The sequence below is a fragment of the Rhinoderma darwinii genome, chromosome 1 (assembly GCF_050947455.1).
Source record: "Rhinoderma darwinii isolate aRhiDar2 chromosome 1, aRhiDar2.hap1, whole genome shotgun sequence".
NCBI classification, from domain to species: Eukaryota; Metazoa; Chordata; class Amphibia; order Anura; family Rhinodermatidae; genus Rhinoderma; species Rhinoderma darwinii.
Window position 1 is genome coordinate 296,503,157 of NC_134687.1, and position 19,316 is coordinate 296,522,472.

The following is a 19,316-nucleotide window of genomic DNA, read 5'->3' on the forward strand; positions in this document are numbered from 1 at the left end:
CTGGCTAGTGCCGGGATAAACGAGGGGTTTGAACGGTGTAACCTCCTACACTGTGTGTCGCCATTTTTTGAGGTAACCCACAGTGTAGTAGGTTTACATACAGTAGTAAACACACACAAACACGAACATACATTGAAATCTCTTACCTGCTCCTGCCGCCGCGGCTCCCTCCGGCCCGTCCGCTCCGTTTGCTGCCGCTGGTGCAAGTGCAGAAATCCGGAAGCCGCGACCGGAAGTAGTAATATTACTGTCCGGCCGCGACTTCCGGTCCACAGGAAAATGGCGCCGGACGGCGCCAATTTCGAATAGGACTGTGTGGGAGCGGCGCATGCGCAGTTCCCACACAGACGCCGTACACTGCAGTCAATGGGACGGGAGCCGTTCGCAGTCCCTATGGGACTGTGGCTGCCGTATTCCATGTCTGTATGTGTCGTTAATCGACACACACAGAAATGGAACAAAAAATGGCAGCCCCCATAGGGAAGAAAAAGTGTAAAAATAAGAAAAAGTAAAACACAAACACACAAATAAATATAAAAGTTTTTAATAAAGCACTAACATCTTTAACATATAAAAAAATTATTTCTGATGACACTGTTCCTTTAAGACCACTTCTGGCCAGACTTCTCCAAATAGTGGATGGGTGTACCTGGGACCCACTGGTTCCTGCCAGTTCTGAGCTGATGGCACCGCTGGATATCTTCAGATTTCGAAGGGAAGCAAGAGTCTTTGATCTTATGCAAGTTTCCTTGGCCGACCACGGAATCTACGGTCCGACGTTGCCCGTTTTTTGTGCTTTTTCAAAAGAGCTTGAACAGCACATCTTGAAACCCCAGTCTGATTTGAAATCTTTGAGAGGGAGTGGCCTTGCTGATGCAGTATAACTACCTTGTGTCTTGAAGACAGAGGAAAACTGTAATCCAGCACCAGGTAATATTAAAAGGAACGATGTTCCAACATTATTCCAAACGATTTAAAGAGGCTCTGTCACCAGATTCTCAAACCCCTATCTCCTATTGCATGTGATCGGCGCTGCAATGTAGATAACAGTAACGGTTTTTTTTTTTGTTTTTTTTAAACGTTCATTTTTGGCCAAGTTATGAGCTATTTTATATATATGCAAATGAGCTTTGAAATGGACAACTGGGCATTTTTATTTCGTTATGTCCAACTGGGCGTGTATTGTGTTTTTAACTGGGCGTGTTTATGTGTATGATGCTGACCAATCAGTGACCAGTCAGCATCATACACTCATCTCCATTCATTTACAAGCAGCACAGCGTTCTTACTAGAACGATGTGCAGCCATATACACAAGTGTCCTGATAATGAATACACATGACCATCCAGCCTGGACGTCATGTGTATTCAGAATCCTGACACTTCTGAATCTTTTCTTTGAGATTTCCAGCAAGCCACACGTAATCTCTTGCTGGAAATCTCAGAGAAAAGAGTAAGGCCTCATGCACACGACCGTGTTTTTGCGTCCGCAATTCCCCCGCAAATCCACGGGAGAATTGCGGACCCATTCTTTTCTATGGGGCCGTGCACACGACCGTAGTTTTTGCGGTCCGTGCACGGCCCGGGAACCCGGACCGCAGAAAGTACGGACATGTCCTATTATGGTCCGGAGTTGCGGTCCGGGCTCATTGAAAACAATGGCCCGGCCATGTGCATGTGCGGGCGGCTTGCGGCTGACAGTCCGCTGACAGTCCGCAGCCGGCCGACACGAAAATCACGGGCGTGCACACGGCTACGGTCGGGCTACGGTCGTGTGCATGAGGCCTCAGAAGTGTCAGGATTCTGAATACACATGACGTCCAGGCTGGATGGTCATGTGTATTCATTATCAGGACACTTGATTAACGTTAATCTAGTGTCCTGATAATGAATGGTCAGAAGAATTAAATCAAACTACGAATACAGTTACCAGTTTCACTACTACTAACCCCAGTTTCTACCCTATAATTTCTAGGACGGAATCGATGGACAGATTTCAATCTGCCATCGAAAGTTACAAAAATTGTGACACTGTTAAACAAAATAAGAACAAGTCAAATATATCCATACAACATAATGCTGCATTAAAATATTTATGTGACAATAGAAAGATTGTGATAAAAAAAAAAAAAAATCAGATAAAAAGGGGAAATTATTACAGTAATGGATAGGGAGATGTATAGAACACAAATTCTGGAGCTTGTGTCAGACACGGATACTGGAATCCGACTAAAATCTTTCAATGTAGCCTTAAGAAACTACACCATGTTCCAAATTATTATGCACATTGGATTTAAGTGTCAAACATTTAATTATTAATTTTTCAATTAAACTCATGGATGGTATTGTTTCTTAGGGTTTGTGCACACAAGAACTGGCTTTTACGTCTGAAAAGACAGACTGTTTTCAGGAGAAAACAGCTGCGTCGTTTCAGACGTAAAAACTCCTCCTCGCATTATGCGAGACGTCTTTGACGGCCGATCATTTGAGCTGTTCTTCATTGAATTCAATGAAGAACGGCTCAAATTACGTTTCAAAGAAGTGTCCTGCACTTCTTTGACGAGGCAGTCATTTTACGCGTCGTCGTTTGACAGCTGTCCAACGACGACGCGTAAATGACCGGTTGTCGGCACAGTACGTCAGCAAACCCATTCAAATGAATGCGCATATATTTGCCGACGTATTGTAGCCGTATTTTCAGGCGTAACTCAAGGCATAATACGCCTCGTTTACGCCTGAACCCAGCCTAAGGGCTCTTTGGATCATTGTAATCAATCTCAGACACCTGTGATAATTCGTTTTCCAGGCGTGCCCAATCAAAGGAAAACTACGTAAGAAGGACGTTCCACATTAACCCTTTCAAGACAGAGCTCATTTTGGCCTTCAGGACCAGCCCCATTTTTTCAAATCTGAAGTGTCAATTTATTTGGTAATAACTCTGGAATGCTTTTGCCTATCCAAGCGATTCTGAGATTGTTTTCTCGTGACATATTGTACTATGTTAGTGGAAAAATGTGGTCAATAAATTCATAACTTTTTTGTGAAAAACACCAAAATTTAGAGAAAATTTGCAAAAATTATGATTTTTCTAATTTTAAATGTATCGGCTTGTAAAACAGATCGTAATAACACACAAAATAGTTACTATTTCACATATTCCATATGTCTACTTTATATTTGCATTGTTTTTTGAACATTATTTTATTTTTCTAGGAAGTTACAAGGCTTAGTACTTTAGCAGCAATTTCTCACATTTTCAAGAAAATTTCAAAAGGCTATTTTTACAGAGACCAGTTAAGGCCCTCAAAGCCGCTTTAGAACTTATGTACTAGATAGACCCCATAAATCACCCCATATTAAAAACTGCACCCCTCAAAGTATTCAAAACAGCATTCAGAAAGTTTCTTAACCCTTTAGGCGTTTCACAGGAATTAAAGCAATGTAGAGGGGAAATTGACAAATTGTTTTTTTTTTGCTGCAATTCATTTGTAATACATTTTTTTCTGTAACACAGAAGGTTTTACCAGAGAAACGCAACACAATATTTATTGCCCAGATTCTGCAGTTTTTAGAAATATCCCACATGTGGCCCTAGTGTGATAATGGAGCACCTAGTGGATTTTGTGGCCTCCTTTTTTTAGAATATATTTTAGGCACCATGTTGGGTTTGAAGAGGTCTTGTAGTGCCAAAACAGTGGAAATCCCCCAAAAGTGACACGGTTTTGGAAACTGCACGCCTCAAGGAATTTTTCTATGGGTATAGTTAGCATCTTGACCGCACAGGTCTTATGCTATATTTATTGGAGTTTGCCTGTGAAAGTGAAAATCTTTTTTTCTGAAAAAATATAAAAAAAAAAATAATATTTGCAAGGAATAAAGAATAAACAGCACCCCAAAACTTGTAAAGCTACTTCTCCCGATTACAGCAATACCCCATATGTGGTACTAAACTACTGTTTGGACCCACGGCAGAGCTCAGAAGGGAAGGGGCGCCATTTGGATTTTGAAGCGCAGATTTTGCTGGATTGGTTTTCAGTGCCATTTCACGTTTGCAACACCCTGGAGGGAGCAAAACGGTGGAAACCCCCCAAAAGTGACCCCATTTTGAAGACTACACCCCTCAAGGAATTTTTCTAGGGATATAGTTAGCATTTTGACCCCACAGTTTTTTTTGCTGAATTTAGTGGAATTAGGCTGTGAAAATGAAAATTTTTACAATGAATAAAGGAGAAAAATCACCCCAAAATTTGTAAACCAATTTGTCCTGATTACAGCAATACGCTATATGTGGTAATAAACTGCTGTTTGGACCCACAGCAGGACTCAGAAGGGAAGGAACAATATTAGGCTTTTGGAGCTCAAATTTAGCTGGAATGGTTTTCGGGTGTCATGTCGCATTTGCAAAGCCCCTGAGGTACCAAAACAGTGGAAACCTCCCAAAAGTCCCTTTAGGGTTGCTGGTACAATACACTGCAATACTAATCTATTGCAGTATAAGATTTTTACATGCTCCTTTAACAGCACGATCGCTGTTCCTGTCCATTAGTCCCGGGTATCCGCTGTAATACAGCACATGAGCCCGCTCCATATATAACCCCCCGCACCACAACATGCTATTAAGTCGTGGTGCGCGAAGGCGTTAATGCGCAGTGGATGGTGCAAAGTGAAAATTACAATTTTCCACTGATATGCCATTTTAATGCACAATATGTTGTGCCCAGTTTGTGCCACTGAAGACAAATACCTCGTACAATGTTGAGTGGGTTCTCCCGGATATAAAATATCATATATGTGGACGTAAGCTGGTGTTTGGGCACGCTGTGGGGCTCAGAAGGGAGGGAGCACCATTTGACTTTGAGCGCAGATTTTGCTTGGTAACTGACTCTGTTTGGGGTTTTGCTGATATTTCAGTTTATAATGTGGGGACATGTGTAAATTCGGCAGAGTACATCAGGACATAATAAGAGGGTATAATTCGGTAAAAAAATAAATTATCCGCAGATATGTGGCCAATGGCGCCCGATCTTATCCGCTTTTGGACACTGCACAATTTCTGTCGCTATATTCTGAGAGCCAGAACTTTTATTTTTTCTTCACCGGAGCTGTGCGCGGGCTTATTTGTTGCGGGACAATCTGTAGTTTTCATTGGTACCATTTTAGGGTACATGTGATTTTTTTATCACTTTTCATTAGATTTTTTTAGCAAGCCGTGACAAAAAAAAAAACAACTAACTTCTGACAATGTTTTTTGTCTTTTTTTTTTTTACGGTGTTCACCGTGCGCTATAAATGACATTTTACTTTATTCTGCGGGTCGATACGATTACGGCGATACCAGATGAAGATCGTTTTTTTATGTTTTGTGGCGTTTGCGCAATAAAATTACTTTGATAAAATTATTTTTTTTTTGTGTCACCATATTCTGAGAGCCATAACTTTTATTTTTCAATCAAAAAAACTGTGTAAAGGGCTTGTTTTTTGCGGGACGGGTTGTAGTTTTTATTGGTACTATTTTGTGGTACATGCAACGTTTTGATCACTTTTTATTCTATATTTTTGGAGGGTTGATGACCAAAAAAATAGTGATTGTGACATTGTTTTTTAATTATTTTTTTTGCGGTGTTCACAGTGCGGGAAAAAATAATATTATAGTTTGGGTCGTTATGAACGCCGTGATACCAAATATGTGTACTTTTTTTTTTTTTTTTAACATTTTCATTTTTTTCCTATAATAAAATACTTATTATAGGAAAAAAATGAAATTTTTGTTTTTGTAACTTAACTTGTTTTTACACTTTTATAAAACATTATTACTTTTTTCTTTACTAGTTTTACTGGAAGACCGGTAGTGTAACGTATTATAAACTGTCAGTGTGACGCGGAGAGTCACACGGACAGGAAGCTTATGAGGACCGGCCTCCGGCTGGTTCTCATAGGCTGCTGTGCATGGCAGACCCGGAGGCTGTTGTATGGCCTCCGGTTTTGCCTTATAACTGACTGCAACACCCGCAATCGGTCCCCGAGAAAGTTTGTTGTTGTTGTCCAGTTTGTTGTAGTAACAAACTTTCCAGGTCGTTGCTACAACAAACTTTCCCTGCGATCACATGACCGGGACCTGAACCAATTAGGTCCCGGTCATGTCTCCGGGACTAGAGGCATGGGATAACAGCGCGATCCGGGTGTCAGCACTACTCTGAGACACCCGGATCGCACTGTGAATTCACGTCGGCGCTGCACAGAGCCCAGCAAGCGCCGACGTGAATTTACAGTGGGCGGTCGGGAAGCAGTTAAGCAGGCCACAGGTTTCAAGCAATATGGGAAAGAAAGAGGATCTCTCTGCTGCCGAAAAGCGTGAAATAGTGCAATATGGTATGAAAACATTGGATATTTCATGTACTGTGAAAAGATTTGTGGCTGATTCAGAGCAGACGGGTTTGTTCAGATAAAGGCATAATGAGGAAGGTTCCTGCCAGACAAATTAATAGGATTAGGAGAGCAGCTGCTAAAATGCCATTGCAAAGCAGCAAACAGGTATTTGAAGCCGCTGGTGCCTCTGGAGTCCCGCAAACCTCAAGGTGTAGGATCCTCCAGAGGTTTGCAACTGTGCATAAAGCTATTATTTGGCCACCCCTAAACAATGCTCACAAGCAGAAACGGTTGCAGTGGGCTCAGAAATACATGAAGACTAATTTTCAAACCGTCTTGTTTACCGATGATTGCCGTGCAACCCTGGATGGTCCAGATGGATAGAGTAGTGGATGGTTGGTGAGTGGCCACCATGTCCCAACAAGGCTGCGACGTCAGCAAGGAGGTGGCGGAATCATGTTTTGGGCTGGAATCACGGGGAGAGAGCTGGTAGGCCCCTTTAGGGTCCCTGACTGTGTGAAAATTACCTCTGCAAAGTACGTAGAGTTTATGACTGACCACTTTCTTCCGTGGTACAAAAAGAAGAACCGTGCCTTCCGTAGCAAAATTATCTCCATGCATAATGAAATCGGCACTATAATGTAGATAAGAGCAGTGTTTTTTTTATTTAGAAAAACTATCTATTTTCATCAAGTTATGAGCGATTTTAGCTTTACGCTAATGACTTTCTTAATGCCCAACTGGGCGTGTTTTACTATTGACCAGGTGGGCGTTGTGGAGAGAAGTGGATGACGCTGACCGATCAGCGTCATACACTTCTCTCTATTCATTTACTCTGCACATAGTGATCCTGCGTTGTTCACTATGTGTAGTCACATACACACATTAACGTTACTGAAGTGTCTTGACAGTGAATAGAAGTCACCTCCAGCCAGGACGGGATGTCTATTCACAATCCCGACGCTTTGGTAACGTTTGTGCGGGACTTACAGCACAGCAAGCGTAATCTCGCAAGATCACGCTGTGAGAGAAAAATATATAGTTTTTCTAAATAAAAAAAAAAAACACTTACCTACGTTACAGTGCCGATCTTATTATTTAAGAGATAGGGCACTTATAATGTGGTGACAGAGCCTCTTTAAGATTCACACACACTTTTAATAAAGCCAGCATTTGTTTTTTTTTAGACCTGGAACTCATCGGTTGGGAGGGTAAAAGGGTTTGCTCTAAAACATTTCGTAAGCCCATTTCAGGCAACACCATTCTTCATGCGAAGAGCAATCACCCTAAACAAACATTTTCCTCAATTCCAACAGGTGAGATGTCTAGAGCAAAAAGAAAACTGCAGTAGCAATGATCACTATAAAGTTGAACAACAAATTTGTCGTAGACTTCGTGAGAGAGGTTATGCTTATTGGACTTTGAACAGGGCTAATCGGTCCATAGTATCAAAATCCCATAATCAAATATTGTTTGAAAATAAACCATCTCCCACTGTTGATCAGGATAAAGCTACATTAGTCTTACAGTATAGTAACCAGTTAGCCCAGATAAAGAATATTTTATTGAAATATGTCCCTATTCTAATGGAGGATGACCAACTTGAAATCATCCTTAACCCCTTAAGGACACGGCCAATTTTGGCCTTGAGGACAGAGCAATTTTTTTTACATTTCCCTCTTTGCATCCTGACGCTCATAACTTTTTTTTTTTTTTTTTATACGACGTAGTTGTAGGAGACTGTTTTTTGCGGCACGAGTTGTACTTTATGTAGGTACCATTTTTTGGTACAAATACATAAGTTTAATTTCTATACATTTTTATTTTGCCGAAAAAAGCCGTTCCGCTGCAGTTTTAATATTTATTTTTTTTACACCATACACCGATCATAAATAAAGTTATACATTTGTTGTACAGGTTGTTACGGTCGTGGTAATACCAAATATTTATATTTCATGTTTTGGGACTTCTATTTAAAAATGTTTATTTATTATTAAAAAAAGTAAGTGTGTGCGTGCGTTTTTTCATTTTTTATTTATCCATCATTAATTTTTTTTTACATTCATTTTCCGTTTTTTTCTTTTAATCCCATAAAGGGATTTCTCACTTTGCTTTTGATTTTTTTTATTTTTTTAACTAATGTACAGGCATAGACCTATATGCCAGTACATTAGCCTGTGTACGGATAGTACACAGGCAGTTTGTCAGACAGCCCTGGGGTCCTTCTATGAACCCTGGGCTATCTGGCTGTACAAGTTATGGGCTTTGATCACATCAGTGTTATTTTCTGTGACGCGATCAAAAAGTGCAGTCCCCCCCCTCCTTGAACGCTGCGATCAGCTTTTATCATGGCATTCAAGGGGTTAACGGCGGAGGGGGGTTGTTTCTCTTCTCTCCGCTGTAAGGGTATGTTCACACGTGTGAAATTACGGAGAAGTTTTCAGGCGTAAACCGCTCCTAAATTTCAGATGTTTTTGCAAGTACTCGCGTTTTTCGTGGAGTCTTTTACGGACGTTATTGGAGCATTTTTTCAATGGAGTCAATGAAAAACGGCTCCAAAGACTTGCACTTCGACGCTGTCATATTTTTATGTGCCGCCTTTTGACAGCGACGCGTAAAATTACACATTGTCTGAACAGAACATCGTAAAACCCATTACAAGCAATGGGCAGATGTAATGGAGCCTTTTCAGGCATAATTCGAGGTGTAAAACGCCCGATTTACGTCTGAAAATAGGCTGTATGAACCTACCCTTAGAGCGGGACCGTGGCTGTGTATTACAGCCGTTGCCCCGTTCTCGATCCTGCGCAGAGATGGCTTTCACACAGGACGAGAATGCTCGTCCTAATGCGCGAAGTACCCGCCGCTCAGGATGAGCATTCTCATCCTGTCTGCAACAGGTTAAGGAAGGTTGCCGTATAGTATCGCGTAGAGCCCTCGCTTTGGGCAATTCACTTTCTCTCTCGTCATTTACATCGTGTGAAACAAAAACCACCTGGCTACATCATAGAGGTTTCTATAGATGTGGTTTGAATCCTTGTAAAATATGCTTATTTGCTCAGCGCACCAAAACTTTCCATGATTCGGAGGCTTCTACGAATTTTTTTCGATAAAAACATACATCAACTGCAACAGTGAATCTGTAGTATATATCATCGAATGTACTGATTGCAGGTTATGTTGGGTGTACAAATAGAAAATTTAAGATAAAGGATTCTTGAACACCTAGGTTATATAAGAAATCCCAATATCATTAATATTTCTAATGCAGCCAAACATTTTTACTCATCATAACAGGTCGGTTAAAACACTAAAGACGTATGCCGAGTCAATAATTCAGTAAGAGGGGGTAATCTGAGACGTATGTTGTTGGACAGAGAGGCCTTTTGGATCTTTGGTCTCAAAACCAGGTATCGATCAGGTCTTAATCTTAAAAAAAGAACTCATGTTCCATTATAAAAATTTTACTTAGGACATGTGAAGATAGGGGTTATGAGCATATATATATATATATATATATATATATATATATATATAATCTTTCAAATATGGATTTTCACACCCCTCTCATCACTCCCTATAGTCTTCATATTTATTTTCCTTTTAACTATTGTTTGTGGATTAAATTAAAGCAAAATAATGCATTTATTACAAAACAATAACCAAAACAAAAAGTTGTGCAACTTTTTCATCAATATTGCAAGTTTATGTAGCTATTTGTTTCGACCAATACGTTTGATTCATTTTAATCTATAGCTTAAGTTGTCCCCTTTATTTTTATATTGAAATTACATCTACCGTTAAGTTTACACCCGGTCATTACTAAATGCCATAAATATAGTCAGATAGACATAATATTTTTGATACTAGTCATTGATAAAAATACAAAATATGGTAATGCAACTTTCTTGTGGTCTTGTATTTGAGGAAGAATTTTTTCACTTACCCGAGTGCGATACAGGTCTTTTGGAATCTCCGGAATCATACGAGTACCGTATAATCAAGTTGCATTCCATTGCACCGTTATAATGCTGCACTGCATTCCACCATATTGAACGGATATAAACTTTGGAATGCCATGGTTTTATGCATGACAAGCCATGAATAAGGACATAACCGTTGTCCGAAACGCGTAGGAATCACCACCATTTGCGAACCATCCCTGTATTTGAATTTTATATAGTTTGGAATAAAGTTGGATTAAAGTTCCTTTTATTATTAGCTGGCGCTGGATTCGTGTTTTCCTCGGTCTTGTTTGCTATTGTTGCCGCGTGCCGTCATGTGGATCAGAGCACAGTCTGAAGACCACACAGTGGTGAGCTGGAGGATTCCTCCCACCCGCTTTCCCCCAATTTTTCTTTACCTTGTCTGGTTGTGGTGCTCAGTCTTGCCATGGTGGACTTGTGACATGAAACTGTCTTCCACAACCTCCCCTTTATAGCATAGTTTGGATGTTCCTCATCCAGTTTTAAACCACCTACACAGCGGTTTGTTACAGTTAATGACTGTTTTAACCTACATATGAAAAAAGGATGATCATTATCACCTGTTCGGTATAATTGGTTATTAATGCACCCGACTATAACCTTAAAAAAAAAATCCATTACTTTGTGCAAGTGTCCCTAGAAGAATTGATGCGGTTTTGCAAGTAAAGGGTGGTCACACCAAATATTGACTTAATTTAAATTTATCTTCTGTTCAGTTTGTAATTTGTGAATTGATAAAAACTATAAACACTTCTATTATTGTAAGCATTCTTACTTTGCAGCATTTTTCCACAAATGCCAAGAACTATTGCACATTACGGTGCTAAGATATAGATAGAGATATATATATATATATATATATATATATAAATATTTTAAAAAAAATTAAGTGAATGTGTGCTCCTTTTTTTAAAATTCAATCAGGGAGTCACATATCTTATATTGAGCTATCCTTTTAACTACCACATATAAGGCAGGATTAACACAGGACAGAAATTCTAAAGATTTCCGTGCAGAAAATCTGCAGCCGATTACAGTCCCAGCTTTGTGGAGGAGATTGAAACAAATCTCATCCACATGCTGTTGAACATTTTCTGGACTGAAATCCGAGCGTGCATGCTCGGTTCTGGATGTTGACTGCAGATTTCAGCCTTTTAAATTTAGAAGGGGGGGCGGGGATCCGCAGAAAAATCTGCACATAAAAACTATGCGGAAAAATCTGCAGCATCTGTCCCATGTGAATCCATTCTTACAGGGAGATGATGTCCAAACCTCTACCAAGCTACCTGTTAGGCTATGTTCACACGCTTAACAAAAAACGGCTGAAAATACAGAGCTGTTTTCAAGGTACAACAGCCTCTGATTTTCAGCAGTTTTTTTTTCTATTGAGTCAATGAAAAACGGTTCAAGAAGTGACATGCACTTTTTACAAGGTGTTTTTTTACGCGGCCGTTTTTAAAAACGTTTTTTTCCATTGAAATCAATAGGCAGATGTTTGGAGGCATTCAGCCCCCGCATTTTTAGGGGCGTTTACGGCCTGAAAACCAGCTGAAAATAGCCCGTGTCGTCATCATACCCTTACTGCTTCTTCCTGTCTCAAAAACACACAAAATGCAGATATTTATCCAGTTATATTTTTTATTACATAAAAAAAAAAAAAAAAATACATTTTAAAGACATTTACATATGGTCTCAGGTCAGTTAACCCAAGTCGCTAGGTAATTAAAAAAGGTGTGGCAATTTTCCATACATAGTTTCCAAATGCACCAAAAAAACCGCATGGTGTTTTGAAATGTTTTTTTTTTATGGTTTGTTGAACCGCAACCAAAATCCCTGGGTGAGTGCGTGAATTTATATCCAAACCCAACCACATGAAGCCCTGTACATATAAAGTGAATAAATACAGATGATTTAAAAAAGTTGATGTTGGCTACAAATTAACACAACATTTTGTAACAGTCTTATAGCCATCAGGTAAGCTAGCATATTGGTTCGGTGAAATCTTTTAAGAACAAACATTCAGCTTGACTATTGATTTGATATATTCCAAACATCTGAAAAGTTACCATCTGGCATTACAGTATAGTTACTAACATGGAATGCAAGTTCTAACACAAAACATCTCCATTCTTATCTATGAGGAGCAACATCTGTAGAGGAAAGAAAAAAAAGGCACCTCTAAAATTTTTAACAAGGAACACCCTCGATATTCCAAGCCCATATAGAACTATACATACATATTCTCTGTGAAAAAGGCACATCGAAATGTAGAAGCAGCTCTATTCCCCACCCCCCACCCCAATACACAAAAGAGGTATAACAAGATATTTGGTCATTAGTATTAAAAACGAAACAAAAAAACCAACACCCCTTTACATTTTTGGAATGTTGTAAATATGGCAGCTCTACACTAATTACATCTACAGAGCATTTGTAAAATAGTCAAACCACATACAACTTCCTGCACTGCAGGATAGAATGAGAGGCCGTGATGTTAGTTATCCAAACCCACCATAGAACAGACTACGTAACTTCACGTACAAGAGAAGTAGATTTTGTCGGTTATTTCCAACAAAACACTTCTGACGCTAGAGCGTTAAATTGTGCCTCTGGCTTAGAAACATACCAATATACACGGGAACTGTATCATACACGGTTTTGTGGTATACTCTGCATCAAAACCCTTCTTGCAGCAGTAGCTGCTGGGAGGACAATGGATGGAGCCCACAACATTTACAGTCTTCTATAGTGGTCTATGAAGCACAGGAAACAGACTCCGCTTAGAACTGTCAATAGATTGATGACTGTCAGCAGGGAGCGGTGTGGGGAATGTGTTTTACTGGGAGCTGCCTAACCCTATATACATAATGCAGTTCTTTAACACATTGAGTACCTCCAAACCAGGAGTACACATTCACAATTTTGTGAGGACCTATTTAAGAAGTATTGCTAATATGGTGTCTCCTGAGGCACTTGCAAAGTCAACACATGCCACTGTATACAAAATGGCTGAATGATACATAGTCATCCTCTTCAGGCACTTTACAATACAAGAAATTAACAACATTTTAAACAAAAACACTAGATAAACGTTTAAGTCCACATATTTGGAATCTTTGGCAAATGAAGAGCCTGCTGCAGGCAGTTTGGTCTGATTTATGGTAGATCTTGCATTGTGCAGCCCACACACGTGAGCGAATTACAAGTCTTGATCCGGATTGTAGTCATACTCATGCTGAACCTCATCCTCATTTGGCAGATTGTCAGGATTACCCTTTTGACAGTATTTGGGATCATAGATCTGACGACCCAACCCAAATATCTGGCCGCTTTGGTTGGCCCCCTGGTTAGATCCCATCTGCAGGGACATGGAAGAATTATCACATTTGTCGGTGCCTGTCTTTGTATCATAAATGTGTCGTCTTGTTCCAGGAGCGGTCATCCCCACCTATAACAATATACAGTACATATTCATACCATATTCAAAATTATAAAAAAGTTTTAGGATTGGTATCCGATAACTTTTTTTGTTTAAAAACGTACATGCAAGATGGCAGATTGTAACACTGTAAACATCTAACATTTATCCTATGCTAAGAGTCAGAGTGCGTTGACCCCCAATGATCATGAGAATAGGGGGACCATTTGGCGGTTTTTGTATTTCCCATTAACTATAATGAGCAAGTCCAGCCTGAATGTAGAGACTAGGAGAAACTGGACTCCTTTCTTATCAGACGGGGGTTCCTATTCTCGGCGATAGGCGTTCCATGTGGGTAAATTTCTTCCAAACTAATGACCATTCTATAAACGCTAACCTACATGAATCTGCACATAAACTAAAGTTAGACATTGACATACAGAACTGTGTCATGTGCATAACTATGCAAATGACAGTAGGTGGTAAAACTAGCTTTGCAACGTAAAGGGCGTTTTCCCATAATCACAAGAACAGTCTTACCTTGCCATTCCTGGGTACGGAGCAGTAATGTCCATGCTTGGCCACCGATCCATTAATTTCTACAGGGCTGCCGAAGATAGCACACGACCCTATAAAAATTAAAAGAGGGGCGGCCGAGCACACGCAGTACTGCTCCATTCATATGGAGCGCACAGGAATGGCAAGGTAAGTCTGTTCTTGTGATCGGTGGTGGTGAAAGTAGTTGGATCCCCACCAATCAGATGTTTATCACCTATCCTGTGGATAGGTGATAAAGGATTATGGGAAAACCCCTTTAACAAAAAAAATATATATATGTAATTCCATGATAACATCATCTGGCCAGGGAATGGGCAGGTAAATTTGACACATAGGGGCAAATTCACTAAGACTGGCGTTTCATACACCAGTCGATAAAAAAAAAAAAAAGTACGTTGGAGTAAAATGCGCCAAGAGGTGCACACCACTTGCAAAAGTGTACGGTTGCTATAAGCAGGTGGAAACTTGCGCTATAATTTTTGCCAATTTCTGGCGTAAATGATAGTAAATCTGTCGGACGGACCGTGGCTACTTTTCAAAAGTGTCAAGAGAAAAGTATCCTAATTAGCGAAAATCTGACATTACGCCAAAATTTGCAACTAAAAGACAGAAAACTGGCATTAGTCGTTTAATACATTTCCCTCTTCATGATAGCCAACTCCTTACCTGACTGGCTCCTTTGTTGGTGCCCATTTGAAGGCTTATCGTGGAATGGTCTATAGGTGGCAAGATACTATGCTTTGGGTCATACAGATGCCTTCTTGTTCCATAAGCAGTCATTCCAGACTGGCTGGCACACTTATTCGTACCCATCTGTAGGAGAGACACATTAGTTAGCATAAAAATAAGTTAAATTGCACCAATTAGCGGAGGATGTGTTCACACATTCTATGCAGAAATAAATTCTCTCCACCTTTAAAGCAGTTATCCAGGAAGTGAAAATACATGCGTTTTTCTTAGGGGCTGCAAATGATATGAAACAAAAAAATAGTAACTTGCCTATCCTTGCCCCCAGTAGCCAGCACTGTCTCTCTGACGGCAGTCCCAGTGCTTGTTTAGATGCACGTAGCATGTGACCGCTGCAGCCAGAGGGCTCAGCAGGGCTCTCTGGTGATGAATCGGAACCAACATATGGCCACGGAGTCCTCTGAGTGGCTGCAGCGGTCACGTGCTACGTGAATGTAAACAAGCACTGGGACTGCTGTCAGAGACAGTGCTGGATACTGGGGGCAAGGATAGGCAAGTACTGCTTTTTTGTTTCGTATCATTTGCAGCCCCTAAGAAAAAACATTTTCACTTCCCGGATAACACCTTTAACACAAAAAAAAAACAAAACAAAAACCAACACCTGGCTGGATGGGAACAAACCAAAATAGCCCTTCTATTAAATGGGTATTAGTTCCAATAGACAGAAGCACTGCATGCAATTTTATTTTTTTAAATTACAATAAACATTTTTGCTCTATATTGGTTCAAACGGCTCCCATTGAAGACAATAGGATCGGATTACACGAAAGCTTTTTTTTTTTGTAGCAAAATTCAAAGGGTAATGATAATTAACACGCAAGACTTTTGCATTACTAAGATATTGTACAAATGTCTGAAATGGGGCCTGCTCCGGTGACCAGTTTATTTAAAGAGGCTCCGTCACCACATTATAAGTGGCCTATATTGTACATGATGTGATCGGCGCTGTAATCTAGATTACAGCAGTGTTTATTTAAAAAAACCGATCATTTTTAACAAGAGTTATGACCTATTTTAGCTTTATGCTAATGAGTTTCTCAATGGACAACTGGGCGTGTTTTACTTTTTGACCAACTGGGCGTTGTACAGAGGAGTGTATGACGCTGACCAATCAGTAACTAATCAGCGTCATACACTTCTCTCCATTCATTTACACTGCAAATAGCGATATAGCTATATCACTATGTGTAGCCACATAAACACACTAACATTACTGTCTCCCGATAATGAATATACATTACCTCCAGCCGGGACGTGAGATGTGTATTCAGAATCCTGACCACTTCTGTAGCGTCTGTGAAACTACAGATGTCGCTGTAAATGGCAGTTTACAGCGTAATCTCGCGAGACTACGCCTGCTATTATGTAACTCAGAGAAGTGGTCAGGATTCTGAATACACATCACGTCCTGGCTGGAGGTAACATATATTCATTATCAGGACACTGCAGTAATGTTAGTGTTTATGTGGCTGCACATAGCGATATAGCTATATCGCTATCTGCAGTGTAAATGAATGGAGAGAAGTGTATGACGCGGATTGGTCAGCCTCATACACTCTGTACAACGCCCACTTGGTCAAAAAGTAAAGACACGCCCAGTTGTCTATTAAGAAACTCATTAGCATAAATCTAATATAGGTCATAACTGTCAAAAATGATAGTTTTTCTAAATAAAAAACACTGCTGTGATCTACATTACAGCGCCGATCACATCATATACAATATAGGCCACTTATAATGTGGTGACAGAGCCTCTAATCTTAAAGCCATGGATTTAACACTTACTTGTAGTCCTATAACACACTGCCCTGCTTTCTTTGTGTTTTCATCAAAGTTTCTTTCTTGTCTTTCTGAGTATTTCACTCCAATATCTACATCACTGTGGATACCTTTTGTCTTTGCCTAAAAAGTAAAAATCTGATTATAGCCAAGCAGTAAACTATAAACTGCAGTATAAAGTAAAGGCCCTTTTACAGTGGCTGATTATCGGGCAGACAAGCATTCATAGAACGCTCGTTCCCGATAATTGCCCAAACACTTGTTCATCTGCTGATCGTATAGTTTTAAAAAAGTGAAATATTATCGTTGTCGGCAGCACATCTCCCTGTGTAAATAGGGATACGCGCTGCCGACATGATAACGTATGGGGACGAGCGATTGGAGTAACGACAGCTCGTACCCATGCATAGCTCCTTGTGACAGGACCAAACGGGCGCCGATCAACGATGTCTCATTAATCGGCGCTCACTGCACCGGCCACAGCAGGTGTAAAAAGCCCTTAAGTTAGACAGACACGGTTTGTCCAAAATTCAGTCTAGCTAGATGTAAGCTTCATGCATCAATGACAGTCCGAGTTCATTCTTCAGAACTCATACGGCTAGGTGTTCGCTTCCACTGTTACCAGTACACATTGACCTAATACAATACAAAATTAACGGTAAAGCTTCCAGTGTTACATTTCAGCTATTTCGTTTAAAAAAAAAAAAAAAAAAAAAAAAAGAAGTGTTTGATTGCTTTGAAAACAAGGAAGAAAACAAAATCGGGTATTACAAACAAATCATAACGACCCTACGCAGAGGGCAGTGCATATACAAAAATAAAATAAGTATAAGAAGCAAAAAAATAACACGATAAGAAATTATGGGGGAAAAGGAACTATGTACAACGGGGAAATTCTCAGGTTCTTACAAGAATACACAAATATGGTAAGAGCTCGACAAGTAAAATAAGTTAAGAGGCACAATCCAGGTGATTAGCTTATATGCCGATAAAGCGGAAATATAAAATACATAAGAAACATGAGAAAACATTGACAAAAACCATTTGTTAGGGGTCTCTTAAAGAGTTAAGTAATATGATAAATTAGAAGAATGGGAGGAGAGCAGCCAGGGTTGCCACACTTAATCGTATTGCTCCATCGTGTCAGAGTAGATTAAATAGATATATATGAAAAAAAATCTAAGCAGTTCGTACTGTTTCCGACCTCAGAAAGATAGGGGTTAATCATCTTCCATTTAGAGGCAATGTTTTTGCGGGCAGCAAAAAGAATATATGGAACTAATTTAAAGGGAGCGTAGCGCAGTCCTACAGGCTTATCACCTAGAAAACAGAAAGAGGGCAACTTATAAAAAGTATGGCCAAGAACATCAGAAATGAGCCCACAAATGGGGTCCCAAAATGCACTAAATATGAGATCCCCACAACGTATGGTACATGGAACCTATAGATCTACATTCCCTAAAACAGAATGGGGAATTTGCAGGATAGATGGAATGAAGACGTTCAGGTACTAAGTAGGTTCTTCGTAGAACAGTCATAGATGTTTCCGCTAGAGTAACTTGCCAACTACCTTTATGAAGAAAATGACAACTTCTCCAAAGAAAGTGGACACTGGATATCCTCCTCCCTCTTTAACATACACTGTAGTTTTTGTCCCTCTAATGGGGAATTCAACAGTACATGAAAGTGAGGGAGAATCTCCCATCGTAGAATGGCAAAATGGGAGTATCTGTCTTAACTCCTCGCTCATAGGGGGTTTGTATCGATCTTGGTATTGATTAGGAGAAATTCGCTGTTAGAGAAGAAATTTTGTAGTCTGGTAAGTTTGGAGGACACACCAAGAGAATGTATTATTCTGCATTCCCAAAGGGAAGGCAGGATTTCAAAATAGCGAGGTAAGTGGGGAAATCGGAGACTGTAGATTATGTTTAAAGCGTACAGCCCTCCACATGAGCAAAGCATAGTAAGATAAGATGGACTTGGTCTTTACATCTCTTGGTAGAGCACTAGTACTCCAAAAAAGGGTAGTCCAAGAGAATGGAGTGAGGAGCTCAGAGTCGAGATCCACCCATTGAGGAACACCAGAGGATGTATGGGTCAACAGAAGTTGAGCTAACCTGGCTGCTCTAATATTTAATGAAATTAGGTACGGAGAAACCTTGCGCCCGCTTATGAAGAAGCGTAATTGAAGCACGGATTCTGTGGCATTTGCCCGCCCATATAAAAAGAGTTAAAATATCCTGTTGAAGTCCTCGGAGTTCGGACATTGGAATGGGATAGGTAATGTTCTGAACAGATACAACAACCTAGGGAGTATTACCATCTTAACAGAATGTATCCTTCCAAACCAAGAGAGTAGGGAAGTAACCCAAGACTCTAGGTCTTGCCTAACAGAACGTAATAAAGCTTGGAAGTCCTCTAATTAAGTGTCAAAGCTATCCATGGATAGAATTAAACTTGGGTT

At 40.0% G+C, this 19,316-nt stretch overlaps 1 protein-coding gene across 1 annotated transcript in view; it reads right to left on the minus strand.

Annotated features, from left to right (window-relative positions):
• Window positions 1-11,978: 11,978 nt before the first annotated feature.
• The window catches only part of CNN2 (calponin 2), a 30,769-nt gene continuing 23,431 nt past the window's right edge, over window positions 11,979-19,316 (minus strand). The window contains exons 5-7 of the mRNA XM_075825368.1: window positions 16,859-16,975; window positions 14,993-15,139; window positions 11,979-13,798 (exon numbers count right to left, since the gene is read on the minus strand). Of these exons, the coding sequence (XP_075681483.1) occupies window positions 13,550-13,798; window positions 14,993-15,139; window positions 16,859-16,975 (513 nt within the window). The 3' untranslated portion in view covers window positions 11,979-13,549. The remainder of the gene's footprint in view (window positions 13,799-14,992; window positions 15,140-16,858; window positions 16,976-19,316) is intronic.